This window comes from Ailuropoda melanoleuca, chromosome 19 (assembly GCF_002007445.2).
Source record: "Ailuropoda melanoleuca isolate Jingjing chromosome 19, ASM200744v2, whole genome shotgun sequence".
NCBI classification, from domain to species: Eukaryota; Metazoa; Chordata; class Mammalia; order Carnivora; family Ursidae; genus Ailuropoda; species Ailuropoda melanoleuca.
In genome coordinates, this window is record NC_048236.1 from 5,217,961 (window position 1) to 5,237,971 (window position 20,011).

The 20,011-nt window shown below is 38.9% G+C and overlaps 1 protein-coding gene across 1 annotated transcript in view; it reads left to right on the top strand.

The window, feature by feature from the left end:
- The window catches only part of MEP1A (meprin A subunit alpha), a 40,313-nt gene that overhangs the window by 12,324 nt on the left and 7,978 nt on the right, over positions 1-20,011 (top strand). Inside the window, exons 2-6 of the mRNA XM_034648261.1 lie at positions 5,832-5,949; positions 9,395-9,570; positions 13,895-14,116; positions 14,857-15,006; positions 17,790-18,005. Coding sequence (XP_034504152.1) covers positions 5,832-5,949; positions 9,395-9,570; positions 13,895-14,116; positions 14,857-15,006; positions 17,790-18,005 — 882 coding nt within the window. The remainder of the gene's footprint in view (positions 1-5,831; positions 5,950-9,394; positions 9,571-13,894; positions 14,117-14,856; positions 15,007-17,789; positions 18,006-20,011) is intronic.

The following is a 20,011-nucleotide window of genomic DNA, read 5'->3' on the forward strand; positions in this document are numbered from 1 at the left end:
GATAAATGGAATCATTCAGTATCTATTCTTTTGTATGTGGCTTCTTTGCTTAACATATTTTCGAAGTTTTTCTATATCATTGAAGACCAGTAGTTCTCTTTTTTTACTACTCAGTAGTATTCCTCAGTAATATGGCAATTGTTTATCCATTTTTCAGTTGATGGACATTGGGTTGTGCCAAGTTTGGGCTATTATGAAGAAAGCTGCTATGATCATTCTTGCACAAGTCTGCATGGATATATTATATATATACATATACATATATATTATATATATATATACATATATATTTATTTATTTGTCTTGAGAAAATGTCTAGAAATAGAATTGCTTGATCATATGGCAAATGTATGTTTAACTTTAGTAAAAAAAGACCAAGCAGTTTTCTGAAGTGGCTGTACCATTTTTCACTCTCACTAGTGTCCCATTTGCTCCACATTTTCAGTAACATTGGTGGCGTTAATCTTTTTTAAATGTAGCCATTCCGGTGGTTGTAAAATGGAATTTCACTGTGATTTTAATTTGTATTTTCCTAATGACTAACACTATTTCCCACATTTTCATGTGCTATTGGCCATTTGTGTATGTTCTTTTGTGAAATGTTTGTTCAACTCTTTTTTTTTTTTTTAAAGATTTTATTTATTAATTTGACAGAGATAGAGACAGCCAGCGAGAGAGGGAACACAAGCAGGGGAGTGGGAGAGGAAGAAGCAGGCTCACAGCAGAGGAGCCTGATGTGGGGCTCGATCCCATAACGCCGGGATCACGCCCTGAGCCGAAGGCAGACGCTTAACCGCTGTGCCACCCAGGGGCCCCTGTTCAACTCTTATCATGCTTTTTTTTTTATCGTACTGTTTGTCTTTTCATTATTTGTAGAAGAACTTCATATATTATGGATGAAGTCTTTTGTCAAAGATAGATAGATATCTTGAATATTTTCTCCCAGTCTGTGACTTTCCTTTTTTGTTTGTTTGTCTTGTTTTTTTGTTTTTTAAGCAGTGCGTTAATTTATTAATCTTTTCAAAGAAGTAACTTTTGACTTGTTTATTTTCTCTTTCTTCTCTGCTTTCTGCTTTGTAGCTTTTTGCTTGTCTTTACTATTTCCTTTCTTCTGGTTAATTCCAGTTTAATTTTCTCTTCTTTTTTTTATATATAGGTGGAAATGTAGATCATTGATTTTAAACCTTCATTTTTCTAATAAAATACAATGTTATAATATGGCATCTAAAGCTATAAACTTTATTTGAAGCTCTGCTTTTACTGTTTTTTACAAATTTTGATATGATTGTATCTTTATTAAAGTTCAGATATGTTCTAATTTCTGTTGCAATCTTTTAAAACCCATGGGTCAATTAGAAGTGTTTCTTGAAATTTACGAATGTCTATAGCACTTCTAGATATTCTGTTATTGATTTCTAGTTTAATTTTGTTGAAGTCAGGGAACATATTCTATAAGATTTGGTCTTATGAAATTTCCTGAGACATATTTTGTGGCCTTTTTTTGTGACCGTTCCATGTGCACTGGAAAAGAACTTACATCTGGCTGGCGTGGGATGTGTTGTTTTATCAATGTCAAATAGGTCAAGGTGATTATTTGTGTTGTTCAAATATTTTTATCTGCAAGGAGTTTTGGACTAATTGTTTCATCTGTTACTGAGAGAGAGGTGTTAAACTCTTTAACTGTAATGTGTGTTTGTTTATTCCTTCTTTCAGCATTTTCATGAAACTGCTCTTTTGGGCAAGCACATTGCTGTATCATCTTGCTAAATCAACACATTTAGAGAAATTTCTCTTTGTGTCTGGTAATCCTCTTTATTTTGAGGTCTACTTTGTCTAAGTTAAATGTAGCTACACCAGGTTTTTAAAACTTCTGTTTTCACTGTGGATCTTTTTCAGGTTTTTACTCCTATCCTATCAATGTCTTTATATTTAAAGTATCTTCTTTTTAGACAGTATGTATTTGGGTCTTATATTTTATCTAGTCTATCATCCTCTGAATTTCAATTGGAACATTTGGTCTATTTACATTTTTTTCAGTGTTTTTTTTTTAATTTTAATTTTCAATTTTTTCGATTTATTTTTTAATTAATTAATTAATTGATTTTTTAAAAAAGATTTTATTTATTTATGTGACAGGGAGACAGCCAGCGAGAGAGGGAACAGAAGCAGGGGGAGTGGGAGAGGAAGAAGCAGGCTCCCAGTGGAGGAGCACGATGTGGGACTCGATCCCGGAACGCCGGGATCACGCCCTGAGCCGAAGGCAGACGCTTAACGACTGCGCTACCCAGGCGCCCCTATTTTTTTAATTTAAATTCAGTTAGTTAACATATAATGTATTATTTGTTTCTGATTCATCAGTCTTATATAATACCCAGTGCTCATTACAAGACATACCCTCCCCAATGTCTATCACCCGGTTACTCCATCCCCCCACTCCCCTCCAGCAACCTTCAGTTTGTTTCCTAAGATTAAGAGTCTCTTATGGTTTGTCTCCCTCTCTAGTTTCATCTTGTTTCATTTTTTCCTCTCTTCCCCATTTACGTTTAATATAATTATCGATATAGTTTGATTTAGAGCTATCAGTTACTTGTCTTCTATTTTTTCTTTTATTTCTTTTCCTGCTTTCTTTTGGTTAAATCCAGTAATTTAATATTTCATTTGGTTCTTGTGGTGGCTTTTTAGCTCAATCCCTTTGTATTATTTTGTGATGCTTTGTTGTAGGGATTACGATTTGTAGCCTTAAAATGTGACAGTATGCTTAGACTTAATATGCTTAGACTCAATATTAAGCATTTTACAACAGTATAATTCTATTTATACCCCTTCTTTTTGTGCTATCACTGGTTTATACTTTTCAACTATACACTTTATAAACCTCATAATACAGTGTTATCTTTTTTTTTTTTTTTGCTTTGATCAGTTGTCCTTTAAAGTACTTAAGAAAAGTAGTATTTATATTTACTTTTATGCTTGCAATTTCTGGTGCTGTTCATTCCTCCTGGAGATCTGAGTTCCTATCTTGTGTCATTTCTCTTCAGCCTAAAGAACTTCCTTTAACATTTTTTTTTTTTTTAAGTAGGCTCCATAACCAGCTTGGAGCCCAACATGGGGCTTGAACTCACGACCCTGAGATCAAGACCTGAGCTAGACCAAGAGTTGGATGCTTAACCGACTGAGCCACCCAGGTGCCCCTGTCCTTTAGCATTTCTTGTAGAGCAAAACTGCTGGTGATAAATTCTCTTCTTTCTCCAAAATAACCTCTTTGTTGCCTTCATTTTGAAGGCATTTTTTTACTGGAAATAGAATTTAAGTTAACAGGTTTTTTTCCCCTTCTTTAAAGTTGTAATGATTGTTTTTTTCTTTTCCACATTTTATTATGAAAAATTTTAAATATACAAAAAGCTAAAAGAATTGTATAGTGAACACTAGTATACTCATCACCTACATTATACAAACAACATTCTGCTACATTTGCTCTATCTTATCGATCCACCCTGTTCGTCCTTCTATCCTTCTTTCAATACATTCTGTTTCTGATACATTTCAACGTAGATTGCATGGACCAGTATGCTTTGCCCCAAACACTGCAGCATGTGTATCTTTAAGTAAAGTTTAAGGTCTCTTTATGGTTCTTTTTTATGTAAAATGTACATAGAGTAAAATGCATGGAGTCTTAAGTGTACAGGTCAATGAGTTTTTAAATATTTATACACCTTGTAATTTATACGTTACACTTATACAATGTAAAAATATTCATATAACTCCTATTAAGATATGGAGCACTTTTATCATCCCAGAAAGTTCTCTCCTGTTCTTTCATAGTTACTCCCACCCTTCCAGAAATAAATTTTTTGTTGTTGTTTTAATCATAGATGAGTTTTGCCTGTTCTAGGATTTCATACAAGTGGAATCATATTTTATGGTTTTTTTGATTACTCAGTAAAATGTTTCTGAGATTCACCAATGTTGTTGCGTGCATCAATGATTTGTTCCTTCTTATGATTGAGCGGCATTCCATTGCATGAATGCAGTATATCACAGCTCGTGCAACCGATCTCCTGGTGACAGACACCTGGATTGATTCTATGCTTGACTTATCGTGAATAAAGCAACTATGATCATTCTTGTACATGCCTGTTTTGAATATATGTTTTTATAATGTCTCTGGTGTAAACATCTGAAGTGAAATTGCTGGGTTATGGTATAGACGTCGGTTTAGAGTTGGATTTCTTCCAAAGTGCTTGTACCATTTTACAATCTTCCATGAACAATGAATGAAAGTTCCTTTACTCTACAACCTTGCCAAAATTCGTTGTTGTTCTTTTTAACTTGAGCCATACTGGTGGACATATAGTGGTATTTAATTGTGGTTTTAGTTTACTTATTATTGTTTTACTTTCTGTTTTGTTTACTTATTGGTCATTTGTATGTCTTCTTTTGTGGAATATCTGTTTAAATAATTTGCCCACTTAAAAAAATTAGTTATTTGTCTCTTCTTTGAGTTGTAGTTCTTTATATATTTTAGATACAAGTCTTTTGTCAGATATGATTTTGCAAACATTTTGCCCCAGTTACATTGTCTCTGGTCTTTTTCTTACACTTTTGTGACAACCAATCCATCTTGGGTACAAATATTCATATTATAGATGCCAGTAAGAGTACGTAAAATTTCATAAAAATCTAAGTGGGCTTAATTCATAGTCTTGTTGTTATCTGTGTTGTTTCCACAAGTAATTGACTGATGATTCCACTGATTATTTATTTAATGAACTTAATATAATCTTATGACATCTGAACTGTGGAATCTCCAACCTGGTAATTTATTAAATGAAATGAGGGCCAGGAGAACATTAAGTAAGTACTTGGTAAACTGCCAAGAATTATAAACTCTTTGAAAGAATGCACAAAATCAAATGTACAAGAAATACAATTTCACTTTATATAACCTAGCTTAATTTTTAGCTTAGAGCTCTACCTTCCGTGAGTTGATGGGAGGAAAAAAAACAAAAACATGTACTAAGTAAAATATAATCTCTGTTCCTCTGGAGTATCTTTCCTCCCCACCCCATGCTTGTCTCATGCGATGCCAGGGTGTGTGCATGTTAGGCGAGAGAAAAGGCATTTGATCTTTGGTCACTGGTCCTAACCTACAGGTATTAGTAAGCATCTACTGTTCTGGCTTCTTTGGGTCCATTAGACTTCTGCAGCTTTGAGTCCAAGTTTGAGTTGTAAAAATCTTTTCGAAGGCTGTTTCAATGCTACCTGTGTAGTCTTGCCATCTCTCCAGGGTCTTGCAGGGAAGCAGGGTAACACACCATCTGTGCTCCTTATGCTTTCAAAACCCATACAGCTCTCTAAACTCTGCTCTTCCTCCAGCAAGAGGGGGTATCTTTTTAGACTGGTGTAAAGCCTTCTCCCTGCTTCTCTCCAGGTGCTTTACTCACACAGGAGACAGAAATGGCTTGCAGTCCCCACTGTCTTCTGCTCTGCAACGTGACTCTGCTGACACAGCGCGCTCGGGATCTCCGCTTGAATGGGGGAGGGGAAGAGAGGAAACGAGGAAGTTAGTTTATCATTTTGTTCAGCTGTGCACACATGAGTGTATTCTTAGTTTGTAGGTATGTTTACGCTACGTGTTTGAAGTTCGCGCTTCATGTTTATAAACATGACTAGTTTTGTAGTGCTAGTTTCCGAGGACTCTGGTTCCTACCAAAAAATATGTCATGGACCTCTGTGGATTTCATGTGGTGGCAAGATTTTCTCTAAACTATGTTATGTGTATTATCTAAGATCTAAGAAATCCTCATTGATGTTTTTACTGATTTCTGCAGCACTGAATGCCAAAGGAGCCATCCTTTATGCCTTTGAAATGTTCCGCCTCAAGTCCTGTGTGGATTTCAAGCCCTATGAAGGAGAAAGCTCATATATCATATTTCAGAAGTTTGATGGGTAAGGATGAAATTTTACAGAGTGTGTAATCATGCATCCTTTTGTTTACAAAAGGGATACATGTCTTTCGAAAGAAGAAGCTGTAAAGAAACTAAAAGCGAAATCAAATCTTTCCTTGTGAGTTTTTAAATTCTGTAAGATTTTTGATGGTCTAGATGGAGAATGAGTTGTTTAGATAACTCTGAGCCTAGGGAGATTTATTTCAATTCTTTTCCTGGGTTCAGGTCATGTTTTAAATTACAGTACTTTTTTTTCTAAGTCAGGTCTATTAAAGTATAAATTATAAACCTTTTTTTATGGTACTGGTTTTAATTATGGTGCTCTGTTGGCTGGACGTCTTTGAAAAGTTCTAGATGTCGTTTGTAGTTATTTATTTCCTGGGAGAAATAAAGGGTATATCAAGAAAGAAGTGGTTTTATCCAATGGTACTTTTGGCAACCAACCTGGGCCAGATGAGCTTGGAAGCGAAGCCACCACCCACAGTGACTGAACGTGTGTCTTTAAGACCCCCCTGGAGACACTTCCTCCTGCTGCACTTCCCCAGACTGCCTCTAGGCGTGGCCTGGATTTGGTTGTCTAGTTCTGTTGGTGTTTTTGGTCACCATGGATGGATACAGAGATGTGACAGAGATGAAGAAGGAAGTTAGCGCATGATTTAGCCTCTTAAGAAAAAAAATGCAAAAAATAGCAGAAAAAAAAAACAAAATTATGATGACCGCTCAGATACAAGTAAAGTACCTTACTTACTTGAGTAGTTGCTTTCTTGGCTAGACTTTCATTAAAAATAAATTTTATGTACACCTACTATGTGCCAGGAAGTGTGCCAGTCTCTAGATACCAAGAAACATGAGACACGGTCTTAGACCTCACAAGGTTTACAGTTGGCAGTCAGGGGTGGTAGAGAAAAAAGTAAATAGTTATATATGCTAAGGGGAGTGCCATGGGCCATTAGGGGACATAGAGGCAGAGCAAAGGGAAGGACAAAATGGGGGATGGGAAGAGAGGGAGAGCAAGAGAGAGAGGGGAAGGAAAGAAGAAGGAAGAGAAAGAGGAAGAGAAGAGAGACAGAAGAAAAAAGCAAACATAAACACAAATCTGGCTTACTTGGAGAGCTCATTCAGTTCTGAGTGTCTGAAGCTTGCATGTAAGGGGCAGAACAGTGAGCCATGGAGCCAGGACGATAAACAGACAAACCCCACGTGAGGGAATCCACCATTTTGTGCATGATTCATTGTATGTTCAGTTTTCCATTTTAGAAAGATTGCTCTAGCAACAATGGGTAAAGAGTTGAAGTGGGGGCAAGACTGGTGGCAGGAGACCAATGAAAGGATGTCCCGATTGTCCAGGACAGAAATAAAAAGGAACCCACACTAAAGAAGAAGCAGTTGAAATGAAGAAGAGGGAATGGGTTTCAGAACTATGAAAACAGGGAGACTTCTCAAAAGCTGGTTGTCAGCTGACGTGAAGGGTTAAGAAGAAAGAGGAATCAAGGATGTCTCTATGATTTTTGATTCAATGACTGGCAAGTGGTAACTTTTTTCACCGAGTCTGGGAGTATTGCTGGAAGAACCACTTAAGGAGAAAGACAGTGGATATGTTTCTGGACACATCCTGAGGTTCCTGTGGGTCAAGTGGAGACAACCAACAGTATTCGCACAGTTTCTTTTTATGTGAAGGAAAAACATGGAAAGTATAACTTGGGCCTTGCCCAGAACCCAGATTTCAGAGGTTCTCTGTTTTTGACCTTCTCCTCTTGTCCCTTGGCAAAGTACCAAAGCCTTTAATTATTTATTAAAGATTTCAGGGGAAAAAATTCATTTTCTTAACACTTTTATTTCCATTTTTAGCTACCACTTTTTTTTCTTTTCTTTTTTTCTCTTAAAAATAAAATGAAGCTAATGTGATCACTTTCCAAAAGTTCCCTTTTTCCTAGTAAAATTCTCAGGGCTCCTTTTCGGTTCGTAACTCAATCCCTAAGTACTTGATGAAGGGGTAGCTCAGCTTTGAGGGATGTTCTCTGTAAAACCGGAGTCCAGGAGATTCTTATTGCCCTTGGCCAGGAGGTGTCTCTGTTACATTTAAGTTAGGGGAAGGGAAAGGAGAAGACTGGGGGGAAAAAACTGTACCATAGTGTCCCAAACCCTTCAGGGCTCTGGTCCCCCTGAAGCGGAAGGTTAACTGGGCTCTTTTAGAAAGACAAGGGAAAAGATTCTGAGCTGCAGAGTTGTGGCATTTTTGCAACTTTCACATTTCCATCGGAGGAGGGATTTTTTTTTTTTAAAGATAAATAATAAGAACTTCCTCTGGATTTTGGATATTTCACAAAGTCAACCAGTTTGGTAATGAAATGCCACTGTCAGAGAGGCAAATTGATCATGGTGATGTTTGCATAGCTCAGTGAGGTTACAAAAGATCATTGATTGTATTCTTAAAATTGATGAATTTCATAGTATGTAAATTACACTTTAAAATGTTATTAGAAGACAATTAAGACCTGCCTTTGAGCAGAAATCAAATCCATTAGCATTTGGAGGTGTATGATATTAGCAAACTCCAGGAAAACAATGGCAGGTAAGACAACGTGATTGTCATCAAAGAACTTGGAATCCATCCATTACATTTAAAAGTATGGGCAAATCTCTGATTCTGTACGACACTGGTTAAAGTATAGATGCTCTCCTACAACTTAAAGCAGATAAGGAAACAATTTGTGGAAAGCTTCAAATTTGCTTAATAGAGGTAGAAAGTTGGATTTATGAAGAAAGACAAAAAATAGTTGGGAAATAAAGGGGCAAGAGGCTACACCCTGAGGAATTTGGAGAATCGGCCAGCAGTTCCTGAGTCTACTGTTTTCTGTGGGAAGTTATGGGTCCTTCTTGCCTGGAGCCTTTCCAAAATGGTAGGCAGCCAGCGCTGTGATTTCGTAATGCTGCACACCAGCTGACAGCCAAAGGAATGGACTTGCTTCTTTAATGAGGTTCTTTTTCATGATCATAAAACTTACACCTGCTCATTATAGGAAATTTGGAAATTCATTTCAGTATAAAGCAGAAAATTTGAATCAACCATAACCACCACCCAGAGACAACTTAATGGTACAAAATCAATAGTGTTATTCTCTGGAATGCCCTCTGGGTTTGCGAAGTGAGAAAGAATGCCCAATTTTTACATCCTTCTACTTGGTGCACTATTAGGGTTGATTTGCCTCTGAGTATATTATTACTTCAATAAGGGACCACCCCTTTGAAAGCCTGCTTCTTATTCCCTCCAGGAAATGTTGCTCATTTAAGCAATCCCCTATTTTGAACAATTAGCTTATGAGAATGCTATTGATAATTTCTTTTTTTAATCAAACCTAACTTCCTTCAGATTTGTGTTCTGGAACCCCATGAATTACAGCCACTTGAGAGTTCTTCAGGAGAAAATTTCCTTCTCTTCTTTAAAGGTGCTGGTCTGAGGTTGGCGATCAACATGTGGGACAGAACCTTTCCATTGGCCAGGGATGTGACTATAAGGCCATCATTGAGCATGAGATCCTCCATGCTTTGGGATTTTACCATGAGCAGTCAAGAACTGACCGAGATGACTATGTGAACATTTGGTGGGATGAAATTCTTCCAGGTGTGTAGAAACCCAAGGTACTTGGGTGGGATTTGCTGTTATCTTTATCACTTGCTGGGACCAACTCTGGGATGTCTGGGCCACATCTGTATGTGGACAGAAGCTTCAGCTGGGACTACAGAATAGGAAAAGGGTACAATCTGTTGGCCTTTCCTGTGGGCTCTGCTCATCTGAGCATAACTGACCCCAGATAAGGGCCTTAGGGAACGGTACATGTTGGCTAACTCAATATTAACTGAAAGTTAATCAGAAGCTTTCGCTTTGTTTCAGTGTGCTTGTTGAAAATCTATCTAAAAGGCTATCTATTTTCCTGCCGTAGTCAACTGACATTCTCTGAGGATGTCATAGTCATTTTTCTGGGTGTGAGATCACATGTAGGACTAGGACTGTGCATGAAGTTTAGTTGAGCATACGATGACCCTAATATATGCTCAAGAACCTTTCTGGTGCTTTACCAAATCAGTGACGGGTGTTTAAAAACAAAATAAAACAACAACAAAAATGAGTTCTTTCATCTGAACTTGTTGCCCCAATTGTGTTAATTCCGGTTGATAGTCTGAGTTCTAGTTAATTGAAATTTACTGGCCTTTCTTCTTCCTGTCTTCCTCCGTCCTCCTTTCTAAGTACCTCTCTCCTTCTGCCTCCAGCCACATTATGCAAAGGATAACGTGGTCTTATTTTACTTATTGTTATGCAGGTGTGTTATTCTAACAATTTCTTATGTTCTTTAGTTTCTGTAGACTTCCTTGGACACCACCTTTCCTAATTGTTGGAGAGAACTAAATAGAGTGCTTTGAGTATACTAAAACACTTCTTTTTGAAAGATTTTATTTATTTATTTAAAAGAGAGAGAGAGAGAGCACAAGCAGGGGGAGGGGCAGAGGGAGAAGCAAGTTCCCCACTGAGCAGGGAGCCCAACGCCTTGGGAGCCCAACCCTGAGACCATGACCTGAGCTGAAGGCAGACGCTTAACTGACTGAGCCACCCGGGCGCCCCCATCCTTTTATTTATTTTTTTAAAAGATTTTATTATTTGAGAGAGAGAGAGAGTAAAACACTTTTATTGAACAGTTTCCCAATGTGCTAGAAAAAAAAAGTCAATACTGCATTTCTGAGAACACCTAGTTTTTAATTAGGAATTAGTTCAGGAAGTGGAAAATCATTCTTTTTGGCAGCAATAGATTAATAAAACCTTAATATATTAAAATGCCTTAACTATTGCTATATGTGGCTTTCACAAAGTAAATAATTGCCTTGTAATTATCTGTTCTATTTAGATTCCGATTTCATATATGGCTTCAAACATAGCAGAGCATCTATAATAATTTCACTTTTAGGGACTTATAAGATCTTGTCATACTTTAAAATTAAATACAAGTCTCCAAAGGACTTCTGGCAGAATTAGCTCATTTTGAAGTAAGGTGGATCAATGGTTCTCCCATGAGGTGGGGTTAGGGATGGGTAATCCTATCAAAATCACCTAAGGGGTTTCTCGATCTGGATCCCTCCCACTACCTCATATTCTGATGTGTCTGTGAATGTGAGGTGGTGGGGAAAGGAAGAAAACCGTATAGCTTGCAAAAACCTAACATGACCAGGATTGTATCCCCACACACACTTCCACCCAACCTACCACCCAACCACTGAGCTAGAGGTCAAGAAATATTCTTCTTTGCCTCCCAGTCCAATCTAGTAAAGTACTAGTGAGTATTGACCCAGATATGAAATAGATTAAATTTAATGTATTTGTCTCCTGGATGTAATTGTGTTATAACTGGGTCCGTGTAGGAGGGGAAGGATAGTGGGGTCATTGGTCAAAGGACCTAATCTCCACTTGAAAGCCTCAGGGCACCATTAGACTTTGTCTGTATTTGCCTAGAGACTTGGATTTCTTACCTTCCTGTACATAAACTAGGTTCTGCTGAGCATTGAATAAGCATGTAGAGAATCTTCACATTTTTAAGTCTTGAAGAACACAATGATTAAGTGTTTTTAAAATGATTTTCAGCCAAATGAGGTTCCCTTTCTCAGAGGGAGCCAACCCATTTGGCCAGGTAATTTTCAGACTTGCTCAGTTCTTGGTTGAGCATGAGTTATTCCACATACGTTGCTTATCTCCTACTGTATTTTTCATCAGGTATAATTCCATGTATCTAAATTGCCTGTTATCTCGGGAGAACTGTTCTCAAATGAGATGTCCAATCAATAAGGTGGTAAGCAAGGGCAGTATTATTGCTCAGGGTAATTTACAACTTTTATTGCATCTTGTCTTCAGTTGATGACAACCTTACCCTTCCACCTGGGATGATACGCACTGACAACCTAGTTGTCTCCACAAATACACCTCCATCTCTTAAGCGAGAATTGTGTTTTCTGGATCCGTTCTCTTCGACCAAGGAAAGACCTCAATTTCTGGGGTCTAGCAGGAGTCCGCAGACAACAGCCTGTGGGCCATACTCACTTGCTTTTGTAAATAAAGTTTCGTGGGAACACAGCCATGCCCGTTTATTTATATATTTTCTATGGCTGCTTTGTGCTACAGTGACAGAGTGGAGTAGTGGGACAGAAACCACATGACTTGCAAAGTCAAAAATATTTTCTATCTGACCCCTTACACAAAAGATTTGCCGACTGGCCTCTGGTTTGCAATATCACTTCCTCTTCAAGGCTCTCAGCTTCGAGAGTTTCCTGAAGGCAGGACCTTGTCTGTCCTACTCTCTGCCAGGAGCCACCACCACCGAGCACAGCTCCCAGTACGTAGACAGTAGGCACAGCAAAAATGTGTTGCATAAAATTTTTAAAAATTTGTATTTGATAAAGCCTTCTGATAAAAATCTTTGAATAATAAAGAATAAAATGACCTATTCTAACCTGATGATTTTAGTGAAAGTTAGGGAAAACCTATGCAGTGAATTTGAATGTGTTGTTCTTAAGATTTCACCAGGAGTCACCAGGAGAGCCCAGACCAAGCCCCCAGTCCTCACACTGGCCGGATATTCTTTACAGTTCTATCCCTTAGGGAAGGACAACCTAGGACCAAATGCTCTAGAAGGAGTTACTTTTCTCTTCCTTGTTTGGGTCACTTATTACAGTCCTGCACCACCTTTGAAAATGCTTTGATCCCTTTCAAGTTCAGTCTCCAGAAAATCCCATGATGTGGGAAGATGAAACGTTGGTATCCTCATTTTATAGTTGAAGTTTAGAACAACGGAGTTCGTTGGCTTTTCCAAAAGCATTTAGAGACTCCCTCCAGCACCTGCTGGCCCACGTTATGAGGCTCATCTTCAACCCTAAATGCACCTGCGTTGATGTCTCTGCAAGGTGGTGACGTGTTCTTCTCTCTAATTGTTAAAAACAACTGGATGGGAAGCCAGAAAAGGAGAAGAAGATGAAGATGGGAAGCCATGATGGGGAAGTCATGAGCATTCTCATTCAGTTTTCCGGAACATCACTCCCTAAGAAGGAAATAAAAAATCTGTGAACTTCTTATTATTGCAACTGGAACAGTAAATTCCTGATGGCTAGCAGATTAAAAGGACATCTGCTTGGTTTCAGCATTCCACATTGCAGCATATATTATCTTGTGCTAATCTCATAAAAATATTTTCCTTTTCTATTTTGAAAGGAAAGTTGATTTTCTTCTTCCTATTTTAATTTTCTCTCCATGAGGCTATTTCTGGAAAAAGATGTGAGCCTTGATTGATAGGATGTCCCTTTCCTGACAGGTGTTTATCTTTCCTTATGCCCCTGGGATTTCCTTTTCCTAACCCACGAAAGAGCTGGCAGGTGGATGAGGTATTTGCCTATTAACAGGACGTATTGATCCTATTTTCCTGAATTCACAAATTCCTTCTCCTGTCATTTGGAATACCTACCTCCACTTTGATATTTTATCTTCTCCTTAAAGCCTTATAGATACACACACATTTATTTATTTATTCATTTATTTGTAAAATGAATCTTTGATTGAAATATATACATATATTTAATAATTTGTATGTAAAATTTATCTTTTAATTACAGCATGTCTTTTTATATTTATTTTTAATTGTATTTTTAATTTTTATAAGTGTATATACTATTATATAATTTATTAATATCATTATATTATTTGTTACTATTAATAATATGTGTTAATTTTATGTACATCATGCTAATTGGAAAACATGCTAAATATGTATATATATTTTAAAAAACCATTCATTCTTTTTATTTTTTATTTATTTATTTTTGTTACTGGGTCTCTGCTTAACTATCTAGGCAAAGGAGGCAGGACAGACAAAATAATATAACTGAACGGAACCTGTGGATTCTCTCTCTGATAGGTTTCGAGCACAACTTTAACACCTATGATGACACCTTCATCACAGACCTCAACACGCCCTATGACTATGAGTCTTTGATGCACTATGAGCCTTTCTCATTTAACAAGAATGACAGTGCTCCTACCATCACGGCCAAGATCCCTGAGTTTAACACCATCATCGGGCAGCGTCTGGATTTCAGTGCCACCGATTTGGAGAGGCTGAACCGAATGTACAATTGCAGTGAGTACCGCTGGGTCTGAGAAATAAGTAAACAAACCTCAACAGAGTTTCCCCCAGCCTTTCAGTTTCCTGTACATTTCCCTTCACTATTCCTTCCTGTTCTAATTAAGGAAACTGGACAAACTACATAACCTTAGTTTATCTCTAGAGTAGAAAAAAGTGTAACACCCACCGCGTTACAGGATGGTTATGAAAATTAATTATGTGGTTGTGTTTTAGCAAGTAAAAGAATTGCACAGATGATGTAAGAGCTGTAACTGTCCAACTGCTTCAGCCTCAGGCTGGGAGTTGGGCTTGAAGGTATCTTTTATTCTGCAATGTTCTTTACCCAGGTTAGTTGTTCTAGGGTCATCTAGTGCTCAGAGATGCGATGTTTTCTAAAATGACCCTATTCGTCTTCAGGGACACACTTTTAAATTCTGTTCAATATGTATGTACAAAAGACCTACTAACTACAAATCTCTACTAGGTACCGCCTTCCTGGTCTAAAGGAGTTCTTGGTTGACATTTACAGCAAAGCATGATGACAGGCCTTTTTATCATTTGACTCTGCGAGGTGGGTAGGGCCGCATCAATGCTGGCTGTTCTAAGGTGTAATGGGTGACGACAGGATTTGCATTTGACAAAAATCAAGAACATGTGCTGTATCTAAACAATGAGGTCTTTTTAGCTGAAGACATTAGGTACGTGAAATAAGATGACTTAAATTTTTAACCAGGGGACAAAAATATCATTTGCAGCCACGACTCACACGCTTTTGGACCACTGTGCTTTTGAGAAGACAAACATCTGTGGGATGATTCAGGGTACCAGAGATGATGCCGACTGGGTCCATGAGGATAGCACTCAGTCTGGACAAGTGGATCACACCCTGGTGGGACGATGCACGGGTGAGTGAAGGAGAAAGTCAGCACACTGAGCTCTTTCACTGGGTCCAATGAGGGAATGGCAGCCTGCAGGTTTTGCCTCAGTTGCAATGTTAGTTATCAAACTTGGAAATCCTCACAGGGACAAAGAACATTTCTCATATCTTAATTATTAACTCAATAAAAAGTATGCAGGTTCTGGGTATGCCAAAGAAAGATGCATTTAAGGGATGACAAAACTAATACAGACATATGGTTGATAAGACATGATTTTGTAAATAAAAGTCACATCTCTAGAGCAGTGCCCTCCAACAGAACTATAATGCAAGCCACATACATAATGTGAAATTTTCTAGGAGCCACATAAAAAAGAAACAAGAGACATTCTTTTTAACGATGATTTTATTTAACCTGATATAAACAAAATATTAGCATTTTGACATGTAATCGATAGTAAAGTTATTAATGAGCTACTCCACACTTTTTGCACTTGGTATTTGAAATCTGGTATGTAGTTTACCCTTACGGCACATCTCAGTTTGGACTGGCTACCATTCAAGCGCTCAGCATACGTGGCTACGTATGCTGGGCGCCATATTGAACGGCATGGCCTCAGATAGTTCTTACGCGTGGTTTGCATAGTGAAAAAGCCATATAATCAGACCGACATGGATTGGAAAACTGGCTCCACCACTTGCTAATTCTAACCACAGAGAGTTGTTTTTGTTGGTGTCATTTTTGAAGTCTTTGCATTTGTAAGCCTCTCTGAGCGTTCCAGGATATTGTATACTTACCAGTAAGGATGGAAGGAGCTAATACATAGAAGGCTTCCCACTACAGACCAGAAGCTTCCCCCCTCATTTTTTCCCCATCTTCCCTTTCTGTTCAGAGGTTTCATTTATTTTTTTTTATTTCTACTTTAGCATCCTTTTATGTTGTGCCCATCTCAGAAATAATCTTGGCCTATAGATTATAATCAGTTTTTAAAGACTAGACTGTTACAAAGTCCCTCAGTCCCTGCCTGTGGGAGTTGGTTGGATTTCCTTCACAGAAGGGACCCAGCTTGTCACCCAGATTCCAGGCCACTGGGGTCAGAGGTGACAAATAATTGCAGCTCTTCTCCGACCTTGGCCAAGGGCGAAAGTCTCTGTCACCCATCGTATTATCAAACACATAATCTCAAGTGTGCAAACGGTGATCTAAGTCCCAAGTTCCCTCTGAATTTCTGTCATAGTATCTCATCCAATTTCTCCTCTGGGCTTGCTGCTAGGCTACTATCCCATTTCCAACTGAACAGAAGAGTGACGTCACATGAGGGAAATATGTTAGAACAGTGTTCCAGCACCTTAATAGGAAAGGAAAGGACCACACCCCCAGAAGAAATAGCTAGAAAAGTTTTGCCAGGTTAACTTGAGCAGCCATTATGCTTCTTCCACAGGAGGCATTTAATGGTGGTGCGTTCCCTCCTCTAGAGGGCACCAGTGGTGTTAAGGTAGATGTGTAGACTCAATGAGCACAAAGGATCCCTTGGGATAGGAGCCACCTCCCATTTGAAACCAGGAGAGATGAATGGACACCTTCGAATTAGTGGCAGCACCCGGGCAAGAATTCAGGTCTCTGGACTCCCAAGCCTGGGTTATTAGACTTTCCTTTCCTTTCCTACCCCTGAGCACACGGGGGTGGAGTTCCCAGCAAGGACCATCAGGAGACCTTCTTAGCCATGTGAGCTCTTGTTTTATTGAACCCAAGCACTCAGTAATTCACTAGCTCAGGCTAGTAAGTTCAAGTACTGAGAATAACATGCGAGAAAATATAATTTTTCCTGATATAATATTAAAGCCATTAGATATTTTTAAGGCTTTGTAGAAAGCCTATTCAAACACCGATGCTTGCTGCCATTGTGGGAGGTAAATGCCCCACATATGACGCAGGATGAAGCAGAGAGCCATATTGCCAACGTACCTAGAACCATGCTAAATGCTCCCTTCGTCTTTACTTTGTGAGCTATTTTGAGTGGATACTTTGGTAAGAAGCTGAGCTCTGGAGTACAGTTTAAAGGACTTCTTTACACGCGAGAATTATTCTTTGTGCATCACTGTGATGTGTCAATTTTCCAAATGACATATTCCTTTAGCTCCCTGCTAATTTGCGGGGAGAGAGTTCTGAGATATAGGAGTTGAGCAAACCTCAGCTTGGTTACAAACCTAGACACTTTTCACTGTCCATTTTCAGTGTCCTTTTAAAGCTTTCTTTGTGTTCAGGAGAAATCCTCCACTAGTTCCTTAATATGCCTTGAATGCCCCTTCTTATGACACAGTAAAGATGTCTCTTGGGTACTGATAATACATCCAGTTATAGGCTAGAAACAGGTGAGACCAAACCTTTATCATTGTGAAAATTTAAATTCCAATTCTTAAATGCTGGAATCCCGTAGTCTGCTTTACAACCAGGGGATCAGCTTTTTCCTTAGAATGGATCTCTAAACAAGAAAGCCAATGAGAAAAATAGTATTCATCTCAAAGACAGTAAATTCCAACAAACTTTGCTTGAAGCCTGTGTGTCCTCACATCAGAGGAATACGTCTCACGAGCTTGGGGACAGAGGCAGTGGAGAGCTGGGGCTTTCGCCAAGGAGTCTGTCCATGGAGGCAGAAAGAAGACACACCACCCTCTTTTCATTTTCCCCGGGAGAGTTCTGGCTTTTGTTGCCTGGGTAATGGCTGTTGCTCACTGCTTCCCTTGGCGGGAGCACAGGGCTCCCCGCGTGTGGGCCGCTGGAGACGGGTCATTGGGCTGCTCTCCCCGCAGGTGCCGGCTACTTCATGCAGTTCAGCACCAGCTCGGGGATGGCAGAGGAGGCCGCCCTGCTGGAGTCTCGGATTCTCTACCCAAAGAGGAAGCAGCAGTGCCTGCAGTTCTTCTATAAAATGACAGGAAGCCCTTCAGATCGACTCGTCATCTGGGTCAAGAGGGATGACAGCACGGGCAACGTTCGCAAGCTGGTCAAGCTGCAGACCTTCCAAGGTACCTGGAGACACTCGTGCAGGGGCTGATTTGGCTTAAATCTGGGATCCCGCTCCTTCTTCTCTTTCCCCTTTCCCTTCTTTTGCTCCCTTCCTCCCCTCTCTTTGTTCCTTCTTCTCTTCTTCCTCCTCTTTTCCCTCTTCTTCCTCCATTTTCCTCCACCCCACTCCTCCTCCCATAAGAGCCCAGCATAACATCTGGCACATTTTAAGCCCTCCTTGAATATTTGAAGCCCTCAGAAGTCAGAAACCGCATCGAGAATCTAGGTGAGGCTGAAATATACTTTTGTAAGAGGCCAGTCAGAACATAGAAATCCGAATTTCACTACAGCTCTGGAGACAGCCAGGGCAGAGAAAATGAGTGATTTGGGGTAGAGCTGGAAATAAAGGGAAGCGGGAGCTGATGCTGCTAGAGAGAATAGTTCAGTAGTTGACAAGTGTTTCTGCACCTGTTTCAAAAAACTGAATGAATGCCGTTATTTAATACACTGAACTAACGTGAAGCCTGCTTGTGAAGTTGGAGGGAAATAGGACGTGTGCCTGTATTAACTTCATTATCAGCATTTCCATATTCCTAAGGATAATTTTATGTGTTTCTGTGAGAGGGTCAGCACGAAAACCTTAAAATACGAAGGGAGTAGCTGGATTTGAGGGTAATCTGAGTGTAAATCGAGATCCGGGTTTATAAAGCTAAGTTTTTACCATCTTTTGTGGTGGTGATGGTTCATTCACAACCAAAAAAGGAAAGATGACATTCCTCTTTTTCTACTCAATGAAGAATTTCCCAATTAAAATGAGTCTCGATAGAGGAAGAATCATATGAGTACTTCTAGAAGAAGTGCTTCTCTGGAAGTGTGGGACCTTCCTTAGAGCTCGCCTCTTAGAACGGGGGCCTGAATCACCTCTACCCAGGCCCTCTGTGGGCTACCTGGGAATGCTACAGATAATGGTTTTGGGGGGTTCACTTTTCTGGCTGAAATATACAGGGCATCTTTATCAAATGGAGGGGTGACAGCTAGGTGCCCTCCAAGAGTTGGGAATTCGCTATGCTACCGTGGATGGTACATATTTAATGAGAAAACGAATTAGAGTCTCAGTAATACTGATGGGCTCTATTATGGCTCACTTCTATATAAAGCTGAAAATGTCATCCTCGTAAGCACAGAATCAACCAAACCACCTGCTCAAGCTTAACTTACTTCCGTACGCTGCTTTGCTTTGAGCTCCATTGAATTCGAAGTGTGTCTCTGTTCACAATTTCCTGGAAGTGCCAAAAGAATGGATTTTTAAAGTAGCTCGTTCTGATACTGACTTGTCAATGAAACTTTTCTAAAATATTAGTTGAATATCATTTAATGGTTGTGTGGTATTCAACTTAAATGAGTTATAACTTTTTTTAATTTTAAATACATGGAATTTTATTTATTTATTTATATTTTTCCTGGTTTTTATTTTATTTATTTATTTTTTAATTTCGATTTCGTAGTTAGCATGCAGTGCAATATTGGTTTCTGGAGTAGAATTCAGTGATTCTTCACTTATACACAACACTCAGTGCTCATCACAACAAGTGTCCTCCTTAACGCCCATCACCCATCTAGCCCATCCCCGCCCACCTCCCTCTGTCAACACTCAGTCTGTTCTATATCATTAAGAGTTGTTTATGGCTCGTTTTGAATATCTCTTCACTTTGGCAAAATGTATTTTTTAACCAAAATACTTACCTACCAAATATGTCTTCCTCTCTCCATGTATATACATATAGATATGTAAATATAGATAGATACACAAAATGTATGCAATCTTAACTGCAAAATACTTGCACACAGATATGTGTATGTCCACACACATTTCTGCTTCTACTGAAGCGAGGATCCCCGTAGAGATGACAAATCTCAACAAACAAGGATGAGATTGGTGTCTCCAACAATCTTAGGACTATTTATTGTCTGCCTGATTCAGCAGCTCTGTGGAAGCAAGGCAAGGAGACATTCTTAAAGACTTCAC